Here is a 26828-nt window from a genome sequence, read left to right on the forward strand (position 1 = left end):
GGCGGGACGCGCGGGTTGGCAGCCGGAGCACCTCGGCTTCACAGTGAGCGGTGTGAGCCCTCCGTGTCTTGACTCGGCTCGGCCTGCGCTTCCAGCTAGCCTCGTGTGCTCGCTGCCAGTGCGGCTGAATACCCTGCCTCGGTGTACCTGCGGGGAGTTCAGTGCTCGAGTTTTCCTGAGCCCTCGTAACGGGACAGTGAGCTGTGCGTGTAAATTCAGTGGGTTTACACCCCTTTTTTTAGTGTGCACCAGTTCTGCCATTCTCCTGGCTTGCACCTTGGTAAACGTGGCCTGGCTCTGTCTTACCAGTAACCTTCGCATAGGCATTCACAAGCTGCTGTGAGGCCCCCCTAAGCTTCCTCTTCTCCAGACTAAACAAGCCCAGGTACCTCCATGCTCCTCGTAGGGCAGGTGCTCCGGCCCCTGTGTGTTTATGCACCGCTGCTGGACTCACTTGTTTTTAAACATCCCTGTTGTACTGGGTTTAGAATCGCTGATGTGGCCTGCTTGCGGTGCGGAAGGAAGAGTGGTAACTGCTCCTTCATATCCTGACCGTTGATGCAGCTCAGGCTGCTGTTGGTCTTTGTTGCTGCCAGGAGCGTGGTGGCTCCTTCTGTACTGCTTTGCGTTCCCCAGGACTCCCAGGTTCATTGCCTGACTGGGGAGCAGCTCTGCTGAAGTCGTAGCCTGTGCTTTTGCAAGAGGTTATTCCATCCCACGTGTGGGACTTTGCATTTCTGCTTTGTGAATTTCATCAGGTTCCTTGTTGGCTTGGCCCTTTGACTGGCACTGGGATGCCCTTGGGCATTATCAGCTCATCAGTTTTATTTGCAGACCTATGAAAGGTGCACCCATCCCCTCTTACAGGTCCCTGATAAAGGTATTGAACAGGACAAGTCTCTGAATAGCCTCTTGAGGAACTTGTAACTGGCTTTTTTGTAGACTGCAAACCATTAACCTTGACTCATTCAGCCTTATGTTCCACCCATCTGTGCCATAACATCCCAGTTCGAATAGAAGGATGCCACAGGAGACAGTTCTGCTAAAGCTGAACCCACTGCTGTGTCTTTATTCATGAGTCTAGCTTTTGTTTTTCCCGGAAGTAGTGATTGTTTGATCTGGTGTTGCTTTCTCCCTTTTGGCGTATTTCGGAATACTTTAAAAGTTAGATGAGAGAATGACAAAGAATTAGGTGTTGGAGGGTGGTCAGTTTGAGCGATGGAGGTTGAATAGTATGCTAGTGTAATTCGGGTCTTCATGACTGTGTATTATATTGCATTGTGATATGAGGTATGTGTTACATTATGAATATATGTGTTACGAGACATTATTTGAACTGATAAGACACTTAACGCTTTTTCCCACCACTGGAAAGGGGGCAGCTGGGCCTTATAGTGAGGCACATTGACAGTGCAACGTGGTGGCATGAGCATCTTTCTGAAGAGAATGTCGAGTTCCTCAGGAAGTCAGCTGCAGAGGAATACCAAGCTCAGACAGCCAGCAAGCTGTGCCCTCTGAAAGACGAGCCGTGGCCAGTGAATGAGTGGAAACCAGGTAAGAAAGTATCCCTTATGAAAGATCAAACTTACACTGAAATTGTTGTTGTGTTGTTGCATTCAGTAACACCAGGATTGTGTCTTGTGTTCTTCTTTTTGCTTTGACCTCCATCATCCAATACGTCTCCTAGTGAATAAGTAAGTGTAATATGGCAGTTCTTTATAAAGCCTTAAGAACCTTGTAAGAATGTCACTTTTAGCCAAGGTCAGCACTTGGCCAGTCCCACCGCTGCACAATAATAAACTAAGAATTCATCAGAACAGACTCCCTAGAATATGAAGTACATGAAGGTGAAAATGTTCCTGTAAGTATTGCTGGCCTCTGAAGGTGTAGTGTATAGTACATCCCACTACACTGCATAGAAGTTCAGTGATCCCAAAGTCTGGTGGACTAGAACATAACAGAAAGGTTTTGAGCCTTCAGAAGGGTCACATCATTGGACCCCAAACAACCACCTGACAGTCTGCGGATCCACAAGAAGATCTCAGGTGTGACAGAGGAAACTGGAACAAAGAGCGTTTTTCCAAACTTGAAAGCATTTATTTTTCATCTTGTGTTCTGCTTTTTCATGCTGCAGACTTGACGGGTTGCCTTTGCTGTACAGTTACAGTGACAAAAACATGCAAAGGTTGGGATAGGAGGAACCTCCTACAGTAAACTTTGCAATGGTTTGGCTCTAATATTCTACAAGGGTGTTGTATTTTCCAGACACACTCCTCCACCCCCACCCCCCCCAATTTAGTCTGAAGCATTGCTGCTTGTTCTAATCTTAATGGGGAACTAGTCTTCATGTTCTGTCAAACACAGCTGGAACAGATAGAACTTTACTGCGAGTGGGATTAAAATTAGTGATCATGTTATTCCAAGCCTACTCAAAGGGAGTCAGCAATGTTTTTTTCTCCTTCAACTCTTTAGGAACGATGGAAAGTTAATGAGACTTTGCAGGTTATGAGATGGGCTCTTTCAAATATTAAGTGTGCATCCATGTTCTGTTCTGATCTACAGATTCCATCAGAGTTGGTGTTATTGCAGTAAAACTGGGAATGATGCCAATATGGACCAAGTCAGGAAAAAAACATGCTGTCACACTGCTTAAGGTGAAATAAATAATAATGAATTTCATCTCCTACACTATATTCAGTTCCTTAACCAGAAGTTTCAGGCAAAAGTGAGATTTATCACTTGTACAGAGTAGGAAATCCCTAAAGAAAGGGAAGGTGTCTTTCAACTCTGCATACATGTACACCATGGCTATTCTGTTTATATCCCAACACCAGAGCAGTCTGCCTTCTGCCTCAGCTATGGAAGTGCTGCAGAACTGTGTGTAGTATTACTCAGGTGAGGGAAGACGGGAAGCAGCACAAAGCTAGCGTCAACTACCCCACTTTGACTTGGGTTTTTTTATTTTGCCACTTTCAGGCACTTCAGGATTAGTTCTACCTGGGTTTCTGAGCCTTTATAGCCCTGAAGCTGCTGCTTCGTATTCTGTGGCAGCTACTACTGTGTTGAAGCTGTTGCTGCCATTAGATGGACCACGGCTGTGAAGGACATCAGGTTTACAAAGCAAAGAAGCAGGAGTCAAAAATGTGGGTTCTTCCTGTATGCCTTGCCCCTGCATGCAGTAGGGGGTTTGCAGATCTTGCAGGCAAAAGTGTATTTGATTCCTAGAGCATTTATAAACATATCCTTTGCATTATACTCATGGGGCTTTTTTGTAAGGTAAGCCTTTAATTGATTGGAAAAAGAATGTCTGTGGTATAAAGGTATGCTTCCCTACCTGTAGGCTCTATCTCCTGTTATATTATATGGATACAAATGAAAACAGAGACTGACTTAGTTTCGCTTGTTTTGATAGTCTCTTGATATGTTCTTAAAGCATACACATCTGCTTATACTCAGATAAATACTGTTTTTCCTTAGGTGCAAGATTGTCATGTTTTAAGATACATTTCAAAAGAAGAGTCGGGTAAAAAAACATCTCAGCTGCTTGTTGGAGGCAAAAACGCATCTCCTTTTTCTGTAAGTGAACCACTTTGGGTGTCTTTGTTAGAACAGTTGTTTCTGTTGTGACTACAGTATAAAAATGGCATAGGTATATTTCTCTAAAAGATTACGTGGCAGGCACGCATGCTTTGGAATTGGTCATCTGTCACATTTGCCCTTGCTTACTTCCTTAATGTTAATGTCAATTCTTGGGTAAGAGAATAGCAAGAACTTCCTGAAAGTTTGGCTCTTGGTTGTCTAGGGAAGGCTGTAGGTTTAGGAAGTTGCTTTGGTGTGTGGTATCCCATGCTGATGAAAGGGTCTGAAGGGCCATTAGCAGTGTAGGAACATGTGTGTTCACTATGTCTGTGGGGAAGCAATATGAGACAAGAACTGTGAGGTACCTGCTTTGATGGCCTGTTGTAAGCTTGCTCTGCTTCGTGGGTTGTTTAGAAGACATTGTTCTCTAGCTTACTCTTTTTTCAACAGGTCTGTTGAGATTGTTTAATTTGTATATAGTTTTACTGATGAATAGTTTAAGACTTCATGATTGTAGCTCATCAGCAGCGGTATCAAAACCATTCACTTGTTCAGACACCACAATTGCCTGATGTGGAATTCCCAGGCACGTTCAGGGGTTAAGGTTGTCTAGCAGAGCTGTCATTCCTGAGGAGGAAAACTAAGTTATAGATCAAAGCAGGAACAAAGCTTTCTCTCAAAGGATTGCACTATGAACCCTTATTTCTATAAAATACAACTTTTCACTTCCTGCAGTATCCTGACACTTACTTGTTTAATCTAGCGAGTGAAAAATAGGAATCCTGATAAGTTGGTGACTGTGGCTTTTTCAGCACATGGTGTTTCCCTTTTTCAAACAGTGTTGTCCCAGAACCTCAAAATAAACCCGTTACTTGCTTTTACTTTCGTGGAGGTGGGGAAGAAAGAGCTTTTTCCGTCTGATAAATCTGTTGGCTTTTATAGTATATTCTGATTTTGAGCAGGCTTATATTTTAAGGTATCTTCTATTCAGTGGGTTTATGCCATGTTTCACCATCATTGCTCCTACTTTTCAGGTTTCTAGCCTCACTTCAGTCCATTTCAACTTTCCAAGTGTGACATTTTTCCTGGAGAAGTGACGGCTCAGTTTTTTCTTTCCTCTTAACCTTGGTTTAAGACGTGCAAGGCTCATGTGAACAATAGTTTTCAAGTTACATCTTGCACATTGGATGCCTCACAGCTGATCTTTTCAGCAAGTCTTTGTTAGCAGTGTTTCAATATGTTGTCAGAGTAAAAATGTGCAGGAAGCAAGGGAGGTATATAGAAAATTTCTATTTACACAGCTCTCATAAACTCAGAAAATTCTTCAAAGCCAAACTACCTAAAAAGTCAAATCAAGGACTTTTTAATAGTTTGGACTAAGTTAAAGACTCTCTTGGACGTAACTTTTCCCAAGTTAGCTCCTATTGATTTGGTTGAACTTAGACTCATTTTAATAAAGAAATTCGTTAAATATCCTTAGATCAATCTGTGGTGAGGACCTGGCCTGAGACTGAGCTCTGTATTATTATTATTATTATTATTATTATTATTATTATTGGAACTAGATGATCTTAAGGTCCTTTCCAACCCTAACAATTCTATGATTCTATGATTATTATTATTGTCATCATCATCATTGTATAAACTAGATACATTATAAGGAGGAATTTGGCATGCCAGTTTTACTTGTTAAGGTACTAATAAATGATTTCTTTCTGTGTTTTAGCTGCAGGTTTGAATCATTGCTCTCCTGTGTTTATATGTCTTTTTATGTATTTCTTTTTTCTCTGAAGTGTCTGAAAGTGAGAATGAAAAGGAAGCTGAATGATACTGTATTGTAGGAGCATTATCAGCTTAGCTTCTGTTAACTCCTCATAGGAACATCTGTCTTGCTGAGATTGCTCACAGTTACTGATTTTTAATGAATTCAATTTAATGATTCCCTCAGTAATTTTACTAACAAAGAGTTTCATGCATTTCTTCTGAGTGTCAAACTGCTTAAAAAATTATAAAGGGGTATTGCATTTTTAGCAAGATTCTTTCTCCCTGTTTAGCTTGCTGGATGTCAGGCTGTTAAAAGTGAAGGATTTTTCATGATTTTTTAAATGCAATCCTGTCAGTGTCCTAACAATTTTGTTTTGTCAAAAATACTTGATACGCTTCCCTTCAGGAAGGGCATATCCATCGTTTTCCTGTAATACTGGGAGATATTGTTGGGATTTTTAAGAATAAGAACATGTGAGAGTTCACTCGGTGTTCTCCTCTTCAGTGCTGCTTTTTAGGAAGGCTCCGTATAGACTGCGTTGTTTTGTATGTAGAAATCCATCTCTCTGACTTGACTGTTTGAGGGTAGCTTGTTGTTGAAGTAAAACAGTGCAAGGCTGTAGCAGGACTCTTGAGATGTGATTTCTACCTTTCACTGTGCTTTTCCTCAGCTGTGGTAGCTCTTTCCAGACACCTGTACTGAGCACAGAGCTCCCCTTTCTGTCACCTAAGGCAGCAGTTCTACATAGCAATGGAAGTAAAGGCTTGATATGTTGGCAGTTAGTAGAAAGGGGATTCATTTCTTTCTCATTCTTATGTATGGTACTACAGGTTAATACAGTTCTCCTCCATTGATGCCTCAAATTTTTGTGGTCTATGGGGAGGTGTATTTAGTTGAGGACTTTTCTTTTTAAAAAGGCATTTGAAGTGCTATGTGCTATGAACTCAACAAATCAGTCAAAAGAATCTCTTACCTCTCAAGGACTTTGTATCTGCACTCTTCTCAAATAAGGACAGCTTCATGAAGTTAAAATTTCTGCTGTGTGTCTAAGGCAGAGGTCATCATCATCTTGCACCCTCCTTCTTCACATTCTCCTCTGTTCTAGCACTTTCTGACAGATTTTTAAAACCAAAAGGAAGAGCAACATGTGCAGATAGTCAAAATAAACCATTTGAAAGTTATTAGCAATGTTTTGTCTGAACATACACACAATTATTTCCGAGAGAGAGAACTGCACAGAACCGCCGAGAAGTGAACCTCAGAGATGTGCCTCTCCGAGTGTGACAGGACTGTCAGGTGCTTAAATTGCTTTCTAGAATAATTCATGTGAAGAAAAATGAGCTGCGTTGTTTTCCTCTGGCCATAGTTTTCCTGCATCACTTTTGTGCATTACTTGGTATCGTCTCAGTCATCAGCTGTTCTGTGAGTTGCCGTGTTAAAAAGAGCTCAGAACAATTTTAAGCACTTTTAACTTTGTCAGACTCCTCTAACAGGAAGAGATCCCCATCAGTAAGTCAGCAGTAGTTTGACACTGAGTGTATCTTGCATATCTTGAAAATACCGGAATCAGAAACACGTTCTTCATTTTTCTGTCAAGATTCTGTGGGAAGTGAAGCATTTCACAAAGTTTCTCCAAGACCAGGCTGTATTTCTATGGTTTCGTTGGTTAAATCCAATAAATTCGATTCATGGTGGCATGCAACTCAAGTCATTAGAAGCTTTGAAAAAGAGAAAAGGCTTTTAAATGACTGCACAACTCTTGGAAGGTCATTAAAAAGCAGTAATGTGTTCTGTGTGTTCTAGATGATTGGTTTCCCTTTTCTGATCTTAGAAATCTTCATGTCTCTCTTGTTTATCCGAGGTAGCTGTAGCATAGTTAGTTAACAGAAATCCACAAGTGTTTTAAGATCACTTATTCTTTATGGCTGCTCCTTGCTGCAGAAATCGGAGGCTACAATGGAAATTTTTAAAGAAGCTGGAGTACCACGGAAGCAGAAGGTGTCAGTATTTAATGTAACAGATGATGCCATCATTAAACCAGGTAATCTTTTTGAACTCCTAATGTTATATCCGCAATGATTTACCGTCTGCCGCCGGTAGACCTAAGCCAAGTTCTGATGTGTATTTCATTTTGCTGAAATTCTTATTTCTATGTCATTGAGCAAGCAAACCTTTTTCTTAGGGAAAGCTAAAACATGGGCTTTACTTTCCAGGCGATGAGAAGTAAGAGTTTTCCTTTCTTCTGGATATTACGTTTCCATTAATTAGAAAATAAGTCTGCTCTAAGCTAGTCAATATGAACATTGAGTTAAGAAATAAATGTCTGTAACCTTGACTGACTTGTTGGGGTAAACATGAATACATTTACGTGAAGTTCTCTTGATTCTCCTTATGAGGGGGGTACCGAGAATTTTGTGGTAATGTTTCTCAGGAGCCTAAATTACCAGTTTGAGGTTTGTTCCTTCTTGTGCCTTCAGAAGTAAGACTTATGGCTGTCATATATGGCATTTTTCTGACAGATTGCCAAGTAAAACACATTAAAACATGTTACAACAAACGTTCTCACTGCAAATGAATACTAGAAGTTTGGAGATTTACTGAAAAGTTTTATGTGTTTAAGGTTTTATTAGTGGGTGTGTTTAGGTTGCTTTCGGTTTGTGCTTTTTGAAAATCACAGGTATTTTCCCAAGAACTATGTATGGTTGGAAATTCTAATGTATTACATCTTTATTTGCCATTAGGGAAGGTTTTTTCAAAGACCTTTTTAAGAGAGTGCTGTATCTGATAGAAACCAAATCTGACATGAGAGAAATTCTGGACTGATATATGAAAACCTTGGGGTAAAGCAGAATTCCAGGTTTTCAATAAACCAATTTTGCAGCGTCCATATTTTGCATGTAACAACATTCATGTACGTGATTTTCTCTCAGTTGACAGGCATCTTACCCCAGCTGTGTATGGGTCATATAAATAGAACATGGAAGAAGATGAGGATTTTTATACTTGAGACTTAGGAGCGGTGTACATCATTTCAGTTTGTGTTCATAGAGATTTGCGAACAGCATGACAATGGGTGTGAACATGAAGAAATTCAAATGTCTGGTTTTAGTTGACTTAAAACAGGCTGGAAACTGTTAAAGATGCAGCTGCATGGATCTTCAGATTGAAGTTCATGAAATCTAATGAAATATGTTATCAATCCTGGATGAGTTTTTTTTTAAGCTGTTAATAAAAGGATAATGCAATTGGATGAAAGAAGAATTGCTGAAGGCAAATCTGTAATTAAAATTAAAACATTGATACTGCAGGCACTTAGGGGAATGAATGGAATTGCAGTCACTGACCTGCTGTAGCGGTAGTTCTGCTAAAGGTTAGTGTGTAGATAATACCCCAGTGGATGAAGCTGTAGTTCTGCCGCACTCTCAACACCTCGTAAAGTGCTAGTAGTTGTAAGTGGAGCATGTTCTGTTTTCTTGCCAAGTTGGTGTATTTGGAGTCCTAACTAATTAAGCATTTGGAGCTTTGTGTCAATTGGTCTAAAGTGCAACATATGAGTAAAGCCCCAGCCTTCCTTCCTACCCATCTGAACTTGGGTTAGGAACTGAGGAACATGCTTGAGTAGTGACTACAAAGCATCTGGTTTAGTCAGTGAGGCTTATAAAGAAGAACAAATAATATGTGAATAAAAACAAAGTTTTGTTTCCTTTCCTGTGACTGTAGTTATCCTGGATGGTAGCGACTGGGTAGTGGTTTGAGGATTTCAGCACTTGGTTGAACATGATCTCTCCTCTTCTTTTGAAGGTACTCCTTTGTATGCCGCTCACTTCCGCCCAGGGCAGTTCGTGGATGTTACTGCAAAAACGTAGGTACCTAATGATTTTACATGTACAGTTCATCTTTCAAATAGACTGATTGAATGCTTTTCTTCTCCCTCTACTTTGACTTGAACTCATGGCTCACAAAAGCTGAAATAGAGTTGCAAGGGTAGGGTCAGGAAATAGAAGTTCCATTCAGTCACTGGCTCAGAAATACCAAAATCTCTTTCTCTGCTGAGGCTCGCTTTTGAACATGGTAGGTAAATAAATAATACTGTAAGGGCTGTGGTTCTGCATGTGCTGTCTGGTGGACATACACAATTAGCACGGAAGGACCTGACAAACAGCTGAGAAAGAGGTCCTCAAGGTTAGCATGGGCAAAAAGGTTTATAAGGCAGCATGTGTGGGGATGCGGAAGTGGGGAATAAATGCTGAAAGACATCAGTTCCCAGAAAGGCTGCTTAATTTTGATTTGGTGAAGAGATGCAAAAGAGGTATCATGTGGACCGAAAGAAGAGCAAAAAGATAGTTGAATACGTTTAGCAGGACCACAGAGCTGTCAAATTCATCTTTTTGTTTTCTCTCATTTTCCAACTCATCTCCTTGCCAGCAATGGCTAACGGTCTTTAACGTGGGAGGAATGATTTCCTCTCAGACCAATGCAAATGCCAAATTAGAGTGGTAAAGGGTGTCCAAGGATAAACTGTCATCTTGCAGCAAAGGCTAATGATGCCTCTTCTATTACGTCCATGATTTCCACTGCTCAGAACTCCTGTCTCTGTATATTCAGTGAAGTGTATTTTTAGTGCGTTGTGTTACAGTGATAATGTTATCCATTTGGTGTTGTATTTTGCATGTAATGGACATAATACCCAACTGGCCTTGTTGAAATATCTCCCATTGTAATTGTCTTAAATGTGTGTAATACTTACAAATGTCTACTGTGACTCACAGGGCTTTGTGTATATGGGGAAACCAACCACGACAGTGTAGCCAGGAGTCAGTTCTAATACAGCTGCACCTATGAGGGCACCCTCTTGAGGAAAGGAAGCAGAGGAGTTGACTGGAATTAGTACTTTTCTATGTCAAACTTCCTTATGTAATAATTAAATCTGATATATTATTCATTCAACTTCTAAATTGCATTCAGTGAGCAGCCTATATGAGACAATAGCTTGTTTGCAAAGCAAAGCACCGTGTCATTAGGAATACAGCCATTCCATGTAAATTAAATGTCGTGCTTTGTTAATGAGGAAAAGCTTTGTTTTTCTAGAAGCGTTTCAAGAACTAGGAAACGGGGTTTTCAGCAACGTGAAAGATACTGGTAAGCAGCCACAGGGTACTTATTTGTATTTTGCTATGTGTATTTGAAAATACCAGCAACCTAAAAACAGGCTGGGCTCTTGGGAATGTTCAGTGAATCCATCCTATCTTGTAATTTGTTGTCTCTAATCTGTTTTCTTTAGATATTTATGTGATCCCATTTGAGAAGTTAGCTTTTTGTCTATACTGCTGATTTTGGTAGCGTATTACATGTTGTCCTCCTGTACAGGTGAAGGAGAACATTCTATAGCTAAAGAGAGATAATTTCATTCCTTTTTTATCGGAGGTTTTCTGTCAGTACGTATGTACAGTCATTCCGGTCTTCTATATCTGTGGGTTTTAAACGTTTTTCTGTGACTTAACTCGCTTTCTGGTTTCTGCTTTTCATGTTTCTTCTTAATTTCTACTTGTCTAGAATGCTACATTTAACTCTTGGGCAAGAATTAAAGTATTTTAATACATTTCTGTACAGATTTCACAATGCCAGAGAAATATCTGAGAAATCTTCAGTGAAGGACAAAAGAAGTTATCTTGAGAATGCAATTGGGCTGCACTGTGAGGGAAAAACGAGAATGTGCTTCACATTAGACTTGTGTTCTGAACCTCACCTCAAGAGGAGCCAGCTTCTCCCTGCTGAACAAAGAGGGAACCTGGGGAGCTTTGATCCACAGGCTGAAATAACCCTTTGCATCTTAGTTTCTAAAATCCTGTTTTCAGTAGTGAAAGCTAAGATGCTGGTTACAGTAGGAAGCACAGTTTGACTTCCATTCCTTCCTCCATCAGTGTCCGTTTTCCTGATTCCAACCATTATGGACTTAAAAGATATAATTCCTAAAACTTCCTATCACTGCCAGTAAAGCTTTTAGAAATGTTTTTATATGAATATATACTTTACATATTGAAGATGGTCAGTAATTTTGTTTTACTAGAGGAAACACTGACATGCAATGTTTGAAACCATATAGGTGAAACTAGCAGAGCTGTTGAAAACAGCATTATCAATTCTAATTATTCCTTTAAAAGGGAGAGAAAGAGAACTGATGTCACCATAAGGAGGAGATAATATAGCAGAATATAAAGGATATTTTCATTTTTGACCAACTCCTGATGATTCCAATGAGGAAGATACCATTTTGCATGCTTCCTTCTGCCAAAATGTCAAGCAAAAATACTCTCCTTACAAATGAGCAAGCTTTTCTCAGTTATTGTGGCTTCAACAAAATACTTGCGCTACATTTCAGAAGTCTTGGTTAGCATCTTGTTTTGGTTAGTGAAGTGTAGGGTGGTTATTTATTAGGACTGTCTGCTTTTAAACTTTCCTTGCAGAAGTTTTGGTCTAAGGCTTGTGAAATGCTTTGATTTATTTATACCTGTGTGACGTAAACCACTTTCACAAAAACAGGAAGGCTAAAGATGTAAGCAGTTTGTTTTTATTTGGAATCTCATAACTTGTTCAGTACAATAAGAGTAGCTTTTAGAGCATTGACAGGCAGTGCATCTGCATGCTGTCAGTCTTCTGTAGTGCTGGTTTTTTTTTCCTTAGCACTTACTTTCAGCAGTGTAAGAGCTCAGTCCTTATGTTGTATAGCAGTCTGTAATAACAAGGCTTTTCCTTGGTGCTTCAGAGATCTGTTTCAAAATTGTGGAAAGGCTTGGTGCCTTTTTTGGGACAGAAGTAAACTTCAGAATTCCTGTGGCCTGATGATCTTGCTTAGCCCTGATATGCTTTGGGCACTGTTGAGAAGCACTTCTCTCACAGACTGTGCTTCTGTGACCTCCCTAAGCTGGCATAGTAAAGGCTGCTGCCCAAAGGGGAGGTGGTGCTTGCTCCTACAGAGTTCCCATCCCCCTTCTATCGCTGGTACTGGCATCCTGAATTGCATGAGGACCAGTGTGGGTTGGTTTTCAGCTGGATCAGTTGCATACCCTGGCTTGCTGATCGGCTGAGTGAAGTTCTGCATCAGTAGAAAGATGTCCAAACTGTGGGGACGGGGAAAGGTGGGACCATGCCTTACAGCAGTAGCCCAGCAGGGTATGGAGATGGAGTTGTGTTATACCTCCTTTTCCTGCCACTTCACAGCCAGTTTCATGAACGTTTCAGGACCTCAGAAATTTTGTCACTCCAAAGAAAAAGCCAACAATAGTTTTGTTTGAAATGTGCCAGAATTAAGTGGTGATTGTGATGGGTTTATGGTTCATTTAAGCTTTGTAATTAACAGTGTAATCTGAGCCTAAAAGTATGCTCTGCAATTGTCTGAAGTTATTTGGCTAAGTACTTGGAATCCTTTTCCTCTACAGCATCTGAATAATTGTCTTTTAAATTAGCCAGGTTTGAAGAGTTAGCAGCACACTAAATTGTTCCTTAATTAGAGTTCTTTATTCCCGTAGCTTTCTAAATGAAAGTTGTCTTATTAGGTACTGGCATTTTACGTGTATCAAACCTGGAAAATGAGGTTTTATACAAAATTAGGTGCTTGACCTGAACAGCTGCTTTCTCGCAGGTCAGATTAGAACAACTGTGTGTAATTAAACTCTATTTTTTATTCTGGAGAAAGATTCTTTTTCTTTCATTTAACATTTGTGTCTTAGTTTTGCGTCTCATCATTGCTGCCTGTGGCTCCTTCCTGAGGCTCAGGTAATCATGCTTCAGTGAAGCTAAGTAAAACAAGTGAGTGAATTCTATGTAGTGAACAACAGTGGCATTATACTTGTCAAGTCTAATAAAGACAGGTCTTGTGCGTGTGGTTTTTGTTCAGATTATGGTGTTTAATGTTGCCGTTGTCAGAGCCAAATAAGTAAGTCCTTGATTCAAGCCAGGACAACAGGCAGAAGGTGTTTTAGCAAGAAATTACAAGTATAAGCAGGACGATAAACATTCTACTTCAGTACACTTCAGTGTATTAATAGTTATACTAATTGTGTTTAATATCTGGTTATAGATTAAGATCCCACTTTGACAAACCTTCATGTTTTCTGAAAATACCAGAGCTTGGCAGTGCCATGGCTGAAAGCACAAGTATTTTTTAAGCCTTTTTTTTCCTTTACAACTACCGTATTCATCACTGCAAGCTTTTACTGTAAGTTGATGCCTGAGAAACTGCTTAACAGAGCATTGCATCCTTTAGGCTTCTGTCTTGTGTTATTGATCCTGGGCAACCCGGGTCCTTCCTCCCACAGAAGCCTTCAGCTCCCTTGCATAGCCTTGACCCTCTCCATATCCCAGTGTTGCACCACCATCTGTTGGCCTGGAAGGACTCTCTTGCTGGTGGCAACCGTATGCGTGAATTGCCACCTGGCAAGCCAAACAAGTGTATTGCTACTTTAATCACGATTTAGCATTTCCTTAGTTATAGGAAACTATTCAGGGCTTTTTTTTTTTTGCCAGTAAATCTTATTTTAAACAATTACATGTCTTCTGTGTCAAATTTAACTGGAATTGACCACTAGGTTCTGAGCAGGGAAGGGGAAACCCAAGAGACAGACACCATTGTTGTACAAGTCTTGTTTTCTTACGTTTCTGTGGCTTTAGAGAGTCTTTCCTTTTTGTGGCTGGTTTGACTGTGTTGTGACTTGCTCTGAGCAACTGGGTAAGCAATCGGAGGAGAATTCTTCAAGTGGAAGAGGAAAGAACCCAGTTTTTGTGACTGTTGGTGTTTTCCACATTTGTATATTTATTCGAGTTTTTAATGGCAGTGCTTTTCTGATCAGGGGACTAAGCAAAATGTAGCCCCTATATACAGTGCTCTATGTGTGCTCGTATCCAGCCGGGAGGTCCTAATGCTTTAACAAATAGGACTAGGACATTGCAAAGTGCATTAGCAGAGAAAGGATTTCTAGACATTGGAGGAAAAGGATCATCTTGTGAAACTACTAAAATAATTAGCACTGCCATAAACCCTGTGGGCTGACTTTTCCTTTTGGAAAGGGGTAATGCCAGTTTAAACACACACTTTAATTGGCTTTTCTTTTATGCAGTAGTGGGGCAGTTTTTCCTATTGAGTCTGTCACCGCAGTAAGCTGAAAACTCCCAAAGCCAGTAATGCCATCATGTGCCTCAGTGATTCAGGAATGGACTCTGAAAATCTTTTTATTTGTTGTGGTGCTGGGTTAGACATTATTTGTCAGATGGGTACAGGTCACTAGAGCTAAATATTTTCATTACACCCAAAACTGTTTTCAAGCGGTTAGTGTATTATAGCGTGGAAATGTTCCTTGGTTTATTTTTGTGCTAGTCTGAGCAGCCATCTCTTTCCTCTCTTGGTGTTATTAAGTTTTGGTATGTGTTATTGAGCAGTTGCTTTTTATTCAGGTGTTTTGGTTGAAGTTTTGTTTGTTTGCTCTGGTGTTCACTTGGTGAAAGCTTCACTGCAATACCCTGTATTAAGGACTGTCACAGCAAGGAGCACTTTGTTAGACCTTTTGACTATTTGGCTGTCTTCTAATGCTTCTTATTCTGTAAAGCAACTTTTAATTGTTGCACTAGAACATGTTTAAGATATAAAATACAGGTTTATTTATTTAATACATTCTTCTCTCTTCTGGGCTTTGCAAAGGTAAAAAGATCATGAGCCTGACTAAAATGAATGCTATTGCTGGAAACTTGAAGTCTTACTAACCCAGGTTTGTTTGTTAATGATTTTTCTTTTCAGAATTGGTAAAGGATTTCAAGGTGTCATGAAAAGATGGGGCTTTAAAGGCCAGCCTGCAAGCCACGGCCAGACAAAAACTCACAGGCGTCCTGGAGCAATATCTACCAATGTGAGGATTCTCATTTCCTGTTTCAACATTCTTCAGTGTTTTTAGAAGTGCTTACAAAAAACGAACACAAAACAATAGTTAGCTGTTACCATCTACTCTCTGGTAGTAGGGGATCTTAGCTCTTCCAAGGGAAGTACAGAACCTGTAAAATGAGCAGTGCACATAGCTGTTCTCTTAGGCTTTGATTTACGAGTATTCTGTGTTGCTGGTAAGCAAGCAAAACCTATTTTAACTGAGCAAAATGTGATATTTTGTGGTATAGCTGAGAGAAATAGTCTTAATGATTCAAAGAATGTTCTCAGAATCTTTCATCACAGCATTTATAGATTGGCAAGGCTTTAAATGTTATTTAATACTGCAGATGTGGTAGTATTCTTCAGGACCTCAAAGATTGCTTTTGTCACCTTGCCTGGCTTGTGTAGCTGCTTAATGAACTCTTAGCTTACCAAAATAGTTTGTTGATTTTTAAGTATTTTTTAAGTAGAGTACAAAGTAACATTGTTAGGTTTGAAACTAAAAATGATACTAGTTTAAAAGCTCTTTGGAACAGATTCATTTAAAACGTTGTCCCTTTAAAAGCTGCACAATATTGAGGCTGAACCAAGAGGGATTTTTGCAAACTGGCGTTGTTATGCACCATCAAGACCAACTGAGTCGCAGCACTGAACTTGAAATGTCTGTGCTTTTCTTAGAGAAATCAAAATAAAAATTAAACGAGTATTGTTAATAATGCTCAAGAGAATAGTAAAAGCAAAAAGGCAGCAGAAAATGGAGTTAAAGTAATTGAGACTGTGAAAGCATAAACTACTGATTTATAGTCCTTCATTTCTGCTGGAAAATGAATTCTATACCTAGGCACTGTTACCTCTGAAGGCTGCAGAATGTAAATATTTGAACATACACCACTTTCTGGTTTAGCAGGTGGAGTTCATTTTTATGAGACAACCCCTCTTTAGTTTTTTTTAAACTTTCCTAAGCAGTAATGCTGGATGTAATTTCACCAAGTGTCTCGAATTGGAAATAATATTGGGAATAGGTGTGATGGATGAAGAGGAAACAAAGTGAAAGGATGCAAAGGGGGAAAACAATGCCTCCATTTTTACTTTGCAGTGTAGTGTTGGCCACCTCGGATGTTGTTGTAATCCTGGATTCATCAGTACAGAATCCTGTTCCTAGGACTTTATTGCGGCCGGTTTCCGGAAGTCATTATTTTTAATGACGTTTAATTATTCTTAATGACGTTAAACCCACAAAAAAGCACCACACAAAAAAGAAAACCAAACCCCATTATTAATTAATAACAGAGTGGTGCAGGAAACTGAAACAAGTCCCTCGATAATAGTGTGGAATTTACTGCACTTCTTCTTGCCTTTGCTTTTCCACCTTTGTTTACTGAGTTATACCCAGCCAAAAAAACAGATACAGAAACCTTCCTAAGCAATAGGAAAGAATGTAATTAAAAACCCTGTTCTCAAAAATACATGCTTTTAAAATAAAATCTGGTTTACATCACTATAAAATTGAGCGAATCACAGGGTGAAACAGGCTGGAAAAGCCCTTTAAGCTCACCCAGTCCAACCGTTCCCAGCACTCCAAGGCCACCACTAACCCATGGCACTGAGGCCTCGTCTCCACGCTGTGTGAACACTTGCAGGGACGGTGACTGCAGCCCTGCCCTGGGCAGCCTGTTCCAATGCCTGAGCACCCTCTGGGGAAGGAATTGTTCCTCAGCTCCATCTAAACCTGCCCTGGGGCAGCTTGAGGCCGTTTCCTCTTGTCCTGTCCCTTGTTCCTTGGGAGCAGAGACCGACCCCACCTCACTACAACCTCCTGTCAGGCAGTTGTAGGGAGCGATCAGGTCCCCTTTTATCTTGGGTTAGGGAGAGGGGGAAGCTGCAGTATTGTCTTCATTTTGGCAGACTCCCAGGGCAGGAGTGCTCTGAAGATGTGTTGGTAGCATCCACAAGTAGTTTAAACAAATTTCCCTTTGCTGCAATCCATGCTAGAGGTGAGTGTTTGGTGTCGATTTTGCTCCGAATCTATACACAATAAGTATTAATCAAAGCTACAATTCCTCTGTTGATACAGCAGTATTTATAGCAATTTTATGATTGAGGTAAAGTGTTTCAGACAACATCTAGAGTAATATCTAACCTCCAGTAGGAGGTATTTAAAATGCTAGTCAATAGTAGATCCTTTCAACAGTACATGTTTTCAGCATTGGAAATACCAGTAGATTTTTGTTGGTGCTCCTCTTTGAGTTTTTAAGTGTACCTCCTGCAGTTACCTTACTTTTTTTTTTCTTTGGTCCTGTTTTCGTCTAGAAAGCTTCCAAAGTTTATCGTGGAAAGAAAATGCCTGGTAAAATGGGTAACATCTATAGGACATCTTTTGGATTAAAGGTGAGTTCTGAGTATACTAGAATTTGTATAACCTGGTTGCATTGCCAAGCAATGGACTTAGCCATGTAGCCTTGTGTTGGCGTACTGCCTGTCATTCCTGTCAGAATCCAGACAGGAGTATTCATTAGGGACTGTAGTGACAGGACAAGGGGTAATGGATTAAAACTTAAACAGGGGAAGTTTAGATTGGATATAAGGAAGAAATTCTTTACTGTAAGGGTGGTGAGGCACTGGAATGGGTTGCCCAGGGAAGTTGTGAATGCTCCATCCCTGGCGGTGTTCCAAGACCAGGTTGGACAGAGCCTTGGGTGACATGGTTTAGTGTGAGGTGTCCCTGCCCATGGCAGGGGGTTTGGAACTGGATGATCTTAAGGTCTTTTCCAACCCAAACCATTCTGTGATTCTATGATCTTGAGCTAAGCAAGCTGGAAAGACAAGAGCAGCAAATGTGTCCTCCTGTCTTCTTGTTGGTCACAAGTTATCTGAACTCCCTTTGCGTATGGGTACCCTGAGAACTGGAATTTCAGGTGGTGCCTCCACATCTGTTGTGTTGTTTTTCACTGTATCCCTTGACTTCTGCCTTTCAAGTGGGAAAACAATCAGGCTTTTGGTGACTTTCAGTTAATGTTTTCGTGCCTGTTTTGCTTGTTCACACCCAACCCAAGTCTGAGTTGTTTGAAGTCCTAACTTTTTCATGGTCCTCACTTTCAATCTGTCCAGATTCTGATGTGTACATTGCTGCAGCAGTTCTTGGGCTTTTACAGCTACTATTCTCTGTCTCTCAAGGCAAGCTCTGTAGTTTACACAAAAAGCATGGTAGCCTCTAGTTTACTAAAAAATATTCTGCTGTTACAGGGAAAACTTGGGTGCTTGATTGGTATTACACTGAACAAAGAGCTGCTTGGCCAAATACAGCCTGATCACAAGCCCTTTAATAGACTCCTGCGTTAGAAAGCTGTGCACTCAGAGTAGCATCTGACTGAATTCCGTAGCAAGCTTAGGCCTCTACAGAATAATCCTCTTGCCCACACTGCCACCTCCAGTTAATCAGTTTGTGCTTTACAGGACTATTGTTTGTAAAACTGGGAATATATAAACCAAATAAGCTCAATGTCTGCTTGTTTTTTTCCCTAGGTGTGGAGGGTCAACACCAAACATGACATTATTTATGTAAATGGGTCTGTTCCAGGTCACACAAGTTGTCTGGTGAAGGTATGTTTCCTCGTTTCAATTTACTGCTGTTGATGGCTTGTAAGCTCTCTACAGCTTTTCTTGCAAAACAAATGCTGGTTGAATGCAATCTTCATTTCTTCAGAATCTCATCTTGTACTATTGGATTAAAGGGCACTAGGGTCAGGTCTCTAAAGGAGACCACTCTACTCTAAACCCCTTGTTCTTAGCTTTACACTGGGGTTGCGCACCCCCATAGCTTATGTTAAAGCAACGCAGTCGCTGTAACCCTGTGCTGAGTGTTTCAGGGCTAGGTGCATTCCCTTTTAACACTAGCCTGAGTCAATGGTGAGATTACAGAGTTCATCAAGCTCGCATGTTTTGAACTGGTTTATTGTGTTCTTGATGTGTTTTTACTATGGGCATCCATGTTTCTGTTATGTATTTTCTAGTTATGAAGCTGAACTCCACGGTTACTGAGCACTAAGTAAAACAAGTTTTCAGATTAAGTGTTTTACACACAGAAAAATGAACTTTATCGTTGTGTTCCACCCACTGGAAACTAGGCCTTTTTTGTCTGAGTGAGGTATCTCTAAACTACTTTGATTGTAACATCCAGCCCAAGCCTGGAGATTGCATTACACATTTCTCTCCCAAGATAGTGCAAATCAGTTAACAGATGTCCAGGAGAAGTAGGTTTCAGGATAACTTTAGGAAAATTGCTGGGCATGACCATCAGTGACATAAATTAAGACTGTAGTTTTTATTGGTTTTTCGTCCCTATATTGGACTGAATGACCTTTTCTTAACTGTGTTCTAAATGTTTTATCTAATCCCGAGCCGTGAACCTGGTTGCTATATGTATTAATCTGAGTTTTAATTAAGTGTGATTTTGTTGTAGGGTGTTACTTTTAAATTGCAATGTTATGTATGCAGGCAGCATAATCTAGCTGAAAAAATTAGTAACATTTGATACCCAGACTTTATTCTTTGATCTTAATAGCACTTTTAAGCAAGAGCTAATTGTTGCAAAAGGTTGTGCATCTTATTTTCCTGATCATGCTGTTAGAATCCATGCTTACATGATTCAGTGATGACTGCATGTACATACCTTGGGCATCTTCCCTGCAAAGATATACCACTTTATGAAGCCATTAAGCCTCTGAATAGAGTACTTCTACCAGCTCATAAGTTTTATTCTTAAATACACCATGAAGGTTTATTGAAATCAGTGTCCCCTTGCTGTTCAGACACTGCACACTTCCTCTTGGAAAAGAACCTACTGGAAGTATTGCGTGCTTTCTCTCATGATCAGGTAACTTCCACCCTTTTCTTCCACTTCGTGTTTTTCTTCACTCAGATATTACTCTTGCCTAGGCTGGAAAACATCCCCCCTGAACACCTTGTATTTACTGTGTTTGTTCTGATAGCAGTCTTGCTGTTAGCTTGAGCAAGTCCTTTAGGCAGCAGTACTGCCTTGTTAAGAGGAGATTGCTGGTCCAAGCCATCTGAGCATACACAGTAAAACAACCATGTTGACAGCTGTGGTGTGAAGAGGGTAATGGACATTGATTGACATGGCAGTCAGCTGCATACCCTTTAAGTGGTTTTCCTGTCCAGCAGTGATTCTGTTGGATTCACTCATCATGGATGATGATTGGAACTTTATCTGAAGACCAGAAGTTGTTGTTTGGGTTTTTTTTCCAGGTAAATTTAATCCATCAGTATTAACTTAGTGGTACAAGGCACTTTTCCTGACTGCTTTGCTGATCCTTTAACATTATGTCTGCAAGGGACAGAATCTGTATTAATTATATTTGTAAGTTACCTGTATTTGAACATGTTTCACATCATAGTTATCTACAAGTTAGAAGCCAGAGTATCTTCAAGCGTGCATTTTTGCATATGTATTTTAGAGTTGCAGCTAATTTAATTAATGAGGCTTGAGGATCCATGGGAAGAATGAGGGATGAAGAGCTCTTTTGACATAACACAATATTGGAAAGATGTCGACCAAAGTGCTGCAGACCCAAACTTCCATGGCTGGGTTTTCTTTCTCTGTTTAATCTTGCTGCACTCATGGGGTGGGTTTAGCTTGTTTCATGCCTTTCTTCCAGGCATTTTTCTTGTTTGCATCTAGACTTTGACTTTCTATGCATTGTAAGATATTTGGGTCTTTATTTGGGGAGAGAAATTATGGGATATTGGCATTCATAATTACTGTTCATTCCACTAAATGCATGCCTGTAATTAGGTAGGACTAATGTCTAGGGTATTTGGATCTGTCTTTGAGCTCTAAAAGTGGAATATCTCATAATACTTTTCTCTTTGTGTGTCTCTTAAAAGGAAAGCATTTATGTTCAGTACCCACTCGGTGTTGCTTGGTAACCATTAAAACCACAGTGCACCTTAAAGCATACATTTATTTTGTATGTTATGTATTTTTGGAAACTCAGTGCCTCGGCACTGTATCCAGACGGAGATGAAGCACTTCAATTTGTGAAGTTTCATTTTCAGCAGTATAAAAGTGCAGAATAGTAGGATTGATGGATTCCGGATTTAATTGGAAATCAGGTTTCATTTGTGCTGCACGCTGAAGCATGCACGTAAATCACTGACATAAGTAATGTTTCTAACCAACAGGAAAACTAATGGAAAAAGCTTACTTTAGCATGGAATTCTTTCTCAGTGACGAGGTCTAATAAAATGAAGAAACTTTAGCGGTCTGCTAGGGTGTATGGAAGTTTTCCGTTATAAAAGTAACATCACAGAGTAAGCATGTGAAAATCAGCATGTGCCTATCAAGATAGCCTGCCTCAGGTAATAAAACCTATTTCTCTTGGTGTATCTCAGATCGGGGCCTGTAGTTGCCATCTGTGGTGTCGATCCTTTAGGGAAAAAGCAGCTAGTTTTTCTTTTGGAAGCTTATGGCTTTCAAGTTTCTCTCCCAGCTATATTACCACAAAGTTCTCTTCTCTGTCAGCTCAAGAAGCACAAGAGTAATTCCCTTTTCAGGTAGATTCTTTATAATGGAGGGGATGCTAGAATGTGATGTTTTATAATTCAGGATGCTATAGTTTATCTTTGGTGGTTTATACCTATCTTAAGTCACCTGATTCGGTGTCAATCACTTTGAATATATCACTTGTAGAGAAAGCAGGAATTCTGGCGGAACTTGCAACCCATAGGAGTTGCTTAGCACGTTAGCTACTGAGCTGACCCTTTTGTATGCTAGAATTGAGTTAAACTTGAAGTACGCTCCTGCTTTAATGTAGTATTCTGCTTGAGCTGGTAACTTTTGCAGTCTTCCCTTTGCATGTGCTGTGCTCAGATTGTGAGGACATGCAGGACTAGTGTGATGCCTTCACTTCTTCCATGTTTCCCTGTCCCTTTCCTTTGGGTGGTGAGACGCTGGCACAGGTTGCCCAGAAAGCTGTGGCTGCCCCATCCCTGGCAGTGTTCAAGGCCAGGTTGAACAGAGCCTTGGGTGACATAGTCTAGTGTGAGGTGTTCCTGTCCGTGGCAAGGGGTTAGAACTGGATGAGCTTAAGATCCTTTCCAACCCAACCTATTCTAGGATTCTGTGATTTTATACCTTGGGCACCCTGATGGAGTAGTGTGGAGTTTGTGTTTGTTTCTTTAAGACTGAGTAAGGCGGGTCAGAAATGAACATAATTCTTGGATTCAGTTTTCTGTCTAGCTTCAAAATTAGCAGAAAAGCGGAGCTAGGTAATGTATGACACCTGAGGAGGTTGTTTCTGACATTCTCTATATTTAAACACATTTTCCTGTTCAGCAAACAACTTGCCACCTTTGCTATGATTGCTAGCACAGTCTGAAGCTATTTTAAGCTGTAAATGTGAGTTCTGACTTAAGCATCAACTTTTAATGCGCGTTTATGACCGTATTACGTATGTTGTGGGAATTGATGACTGAATCTATATTCATTTATACTGTTATGCTGTCGACATATGGGCTATGCATATTCTTAAATTACAGTGTCTTAATTGTCTACAGAACCTTCTGTGACTGTTTTAAAGATTTAGTGGCAAAATCCCAACCAGCTCCAATTTCAGTTTTCTCTAGTATTTTTCTTAATATAAAAACTTCACAGAGAATATACCGTAGTTTATATATCCTGCTATATATACAGCTTATTTGTAGTATAGTTTACTGTAATATATAGCAGCATTAATACAGAAGTTGAGCAAGCCCACTGATTCTGTTATGTTGAATGCTTTTATGAAATGTAATAAACAGATGGGCTCTTGGCCTAACTCCTTCTACGGGTGAGAGCTAAATTCACTGGATTTTAGGAACATGGAGCATTAAAACTTACTCCTTTATTAGGAATGCTCCCAGAAGGTTACTGGGAAAACGGGAAGAGCTGTGCTGGATCACACATGCTTTTTGTCTGTGTCCATGCTTCTGTAGGCAGATGTAACTGCTGCTGCATACCGTGTAACCCCTTTGTCATACTGTGACATGATTGTGCAGGAATGTGAGGAAATACCTCCAGGAGACCTTTGGTATGCTGCACCTTCATAAATGTAAAGGGAGTCGTTCAATGATTCTCTTGAGAAGACAGATAAATTACAGCATGTTTTAAGTTGCTGGTTGGTGCTTTCAGAGTAAATTTCATGTAAAATGAAATTTAGTTCTTCATTTTGATGGGAATAATAGTATCTGTCTAACAACTTTTGAAACTTGGGAGAAGGAGGTATATTCGTTCAGTTTAATAGTGATGCTCCGAGATGGTGCTCCAGGAGTCAAACTGAAATTGCATTTGAAAGCAATGAATGTAGGAGACGATGGAAAAAGAGCAGGACTTTTTGCCAGTCAAAAGAAATACTTTGCCAATTATACCAATCAAAAGAAAGAGCAACTCAGAATAAAAGCATTTTAATATTGAATGTGGCTTGTACTTCTGGGATCTGTCAACCCTTTTGAGGAGTTTCGAAGGGGCAAAATGAACAGTATTGTACTCCCCTGAAACAATGGTCTGTTGCAAAAGTTCCATGTGAATCTTAAAACTGCTTTAGGAATTCTCCTTATCGCACAAGAGGCACTAGCTTCAAAATGCCACTCAACATTAATATGTAAAAGACAGTGCTAACAGCTGACCAGAAATCTTACATTCGTTTAGATAGAACTAATGCAGGATTAAGGTTAGGCTGTTGGTTTGCTTTCAGTTAAGCGCAGATGTGTCACTCTCAAGCCCTGTGATAAGAAGTTCATTTTTTTTTCTAGGAAAAGAGGGGGGAAAAAAGGAAAAAGATGGGGAAAAAAAGGAAAAAGATAGGAGAACAAACATTAAAATTCCTTTTGTTTTCCTGGTGTCCAAAAGTGCCTGTAATGACACAGCTCGTATGTAACAGCACACATTGTTTAATGATGGAAATAATCCAAAATAGCAAAACAGCCACGAAATACATTTTAATAAGATATGTATGATATGTCATCAGAAATAAATAATCTTCCTAATGTTACTGTAACTTGTGTAGAGGAGACCATAGGGGGATTTATTGTTGGCAAAGAAGGGTTATGATGTGTAATAGGATTAGGGAATGAAAAAGAAGTGAGCAAGGGGAATAATATGTAACTGATGAAGTTGTTAAAATGTGTTTTCATGTAGCAGAAGAAACGGCAGCGATGTATGAAAGGGAAGGATGACTTCTTAGCTTCAGCAGCTGAGTTGGCACTGTTGAAGCTGCCTCACAGGGTTTCCTCTGAACTCGCTGCTGCTGGGGCTGTTGCAGTTGGACTTGGACGTCAATCTCACTTACTCCATGTCGATAGATAGTATGAGTTGCTGCACAGGTACTTCAGTAATTCTGTGGGGCAGTTTACAAGTATATAGAGAATCCTGTTCAGACGGAGGTGGCTGCTAAAGGAGGAATCCTAGAATGGTTTGGGTTAGAAAGGACCTTCAGATCATCCAGTTCTACCCCCCTGCCATGGGCAGGGACACCTCACACTAGACCATGTCTACTTGAAAAACTGAGTAGCCATCTTAACCAGTACAGCACGTTGAGCCTCTCACCCCCTCTTTCCTCGCAAAAGGTTTTCTTTTGTTTATTAAACCTGCATTTAGAAAACTGGAACTCCTCAGGAGAGAAAAACCTACCAAACAAGCAAAACAAGTTTGCCAGAAGCTAGAGTTTAAGTCAGATTTATCGTGCGCTTCATCTGTAGGAATCCTCATGGACTTCGGGAAAAGCTCAAGTAATAGCAGATATGAATTTGGTGAATGTCGTGTTGTCAGAACGTTCAGTGGGCATAAACTTGTTTTATTTCATTTCTGGTGTAAGTCACAATTGTCCTATGTGAGGTTTGTGTGCAGTCAAGCAAGAGCAAGCTTCCTGTTCTTTAGAAGCCCACTACGAAAATAAGAGGGAGAGCTTATCTTCTCTGTACTAAAATTTGGTCTAGTCTATTTGTACTTTCTTTTTTAATCCAGTTGAATATAGGGGCTGAAAGGGATTCTTACAGCTCGGGAGGAAGATCGCGTGTAACAATAATACAGAAATGAAGAATTTAATATTAAGTCAAATCCCATCTCCTGAGAATCGGTAGCTCTTTTTCTGCAGAGATACCAGCTTTCTATCTTCTCCCGCAGACAAACTGCTTTTGGCTGATAATTCCAGCTCCTCATTTTCTTCAGAGATGATTGGAGTTTCAGGGGCTAGATTTTAAATCGCTCCCCATATAAAGAGGTCAGGAAGGGAAAGGGATTTCTCTGTGGCTCTACAGTTCTTGGAAATTAACTTTCTGAAAGCCTCGTGGTTGGCAAACTCGGGTACTGATGCCTGGGTGAAGAAGTTCAGATGGTCAACTCTGCCGTAGGCAGAGGGCCTGAATGCAGCACATGCACGTATCTCTGCAAAATGCGTTGCTGTAGTTTGTATTGTAAATATCAAAACATGTTTTGGCCGTAGAAGAGGCGATTACACCGTATAATGTCACTTGGTATGTCACGTAGGAAAGAACTGGGGCATAGAAACACAGTTTAAATGAGCCATCCTTACACACGTTTGTATTAATAATACTTTAAAATACTGATCAATGAATTCATGAGGGTAGGCTTTGATTCTCTCACAGTCGTGATAAATTTATCACACTGATAAATTCTCCTTGGGTTTTTTGTGGGGTGTGTTTGCTGGGCTTTTGAAAACTTCTCCATGACGGGTAATGTTAAATTCAGTAGCTGGGCTTGGTGCTAAAATGACTGATGATAATACCTGGAATTCTTCATCTAAACAAGTGTAATGTGAACGCTGTTGGATGGTTTTTTTAATGATGCATGCAGATGATTTCTTTGATTTCCAGTGTATCGCTTCTTGAAGATCTTCTGTGAACCTTACCCTTCTCCTCCTGCTTTTTAGGTCAGAGACAGCAAATTGCCTACTTGCAAGGACCACAATAAAAACCCTCCGTTCCCCACGTTTTTTGCTGATGGAGATGAACAGCTACCAGAAGACTTGTATGATGAGGACGTTTTCCAGTTCAAGGATCCATCTGTCACATATGCGTAGCGTTCTTTACGTATTTGAAAGCACAATTCTGTTACTATCATGAACTTTGCAGTGCTGTATAAAAGTAAACCTCTGAATTGCAGTTTGGCTAACTGACTTGAACGCCTCCTTGCCGTTTTGGTCAGGTGATAAGTTTCACCACTGTCAATTTTGAACCTGTATTTAAAACAGCAGGAGAGTCAGAGGGGTAGGTTATAAAGCACACCAAAAAGTGGTCTTCGATGATCTTCTGTCCTCTGTCTCAGGCTGTGAAAACTTCCACTTTACTGAAAAGGGCTGTTCTGAAGATGGTTCCATTGAGTTTTCTGAATGCTACAAACTCAGTTTCTCTTTTGTTTCCTTTTTTGTGGAAGGTATTCTGGCCAGCTCTGATCCCTCAAAAAAACTTCCAAATCCGCCTTGGCATCTGGGGAGGGGGAGGAAATCAAACAGAATTATGAAGAACAGTCCAAAATAAAGCATATGAAATGTGTTGCTCTGT

General features: G+C 40.2%; 1 protein-coding gene across 1 annotated transcript; it reads left to right on the forward strand.

Moving 5' to 3' along the window:
* The first annotated feature begins 1320 nt into the window (after positions 1 to 1320).
* MRPL3 (mitochondrial ribosomal protein L3) lies at positions 1321 to 26828 on the forward strand. The gene is made up of 9 exons (XM_061464563.1): positions 1321 to 1554; positions 2563 to 2654; positions 3478 to 3576; positions 7286 to 7385; positions 9146 to 9206; positions 15132 to 15240; positions 17565 to 17642; positions 18777 to 18854; positions 26198 to 26828. The coding sequence occupies exons 2-9, from the start codon at positions 2601 to 2603 to the stop codon at positions 26345 to 26347; spliced, it is 729 nt and encodes a 242-aa protein (XP_061320547.1). The 5' UTR covers positions 1321 to 1554; positions 2563 to 2600; the 3' UTR covers positions 26348 to 26828.

Source organism: Pezoporus flaviventris, unplaced genomic scaffold (assembly GCF_033815535.1).
Source record: "Pezoporus flaviventris isolate CSIRO_AGI_PZ_B2104156 unplaced genomic scaffold, CSIRO_AGI_Pfla_v1 ptg000037l, whole genome shotgun sequence".
Classification (NCBI taxonomy): domain Eukaryota; kingdom Metazoa; phylum Chordata; class Aves; order Psittaciformes; family Psittacidae; genus Pezoporus; species Pezoporus flaviventris.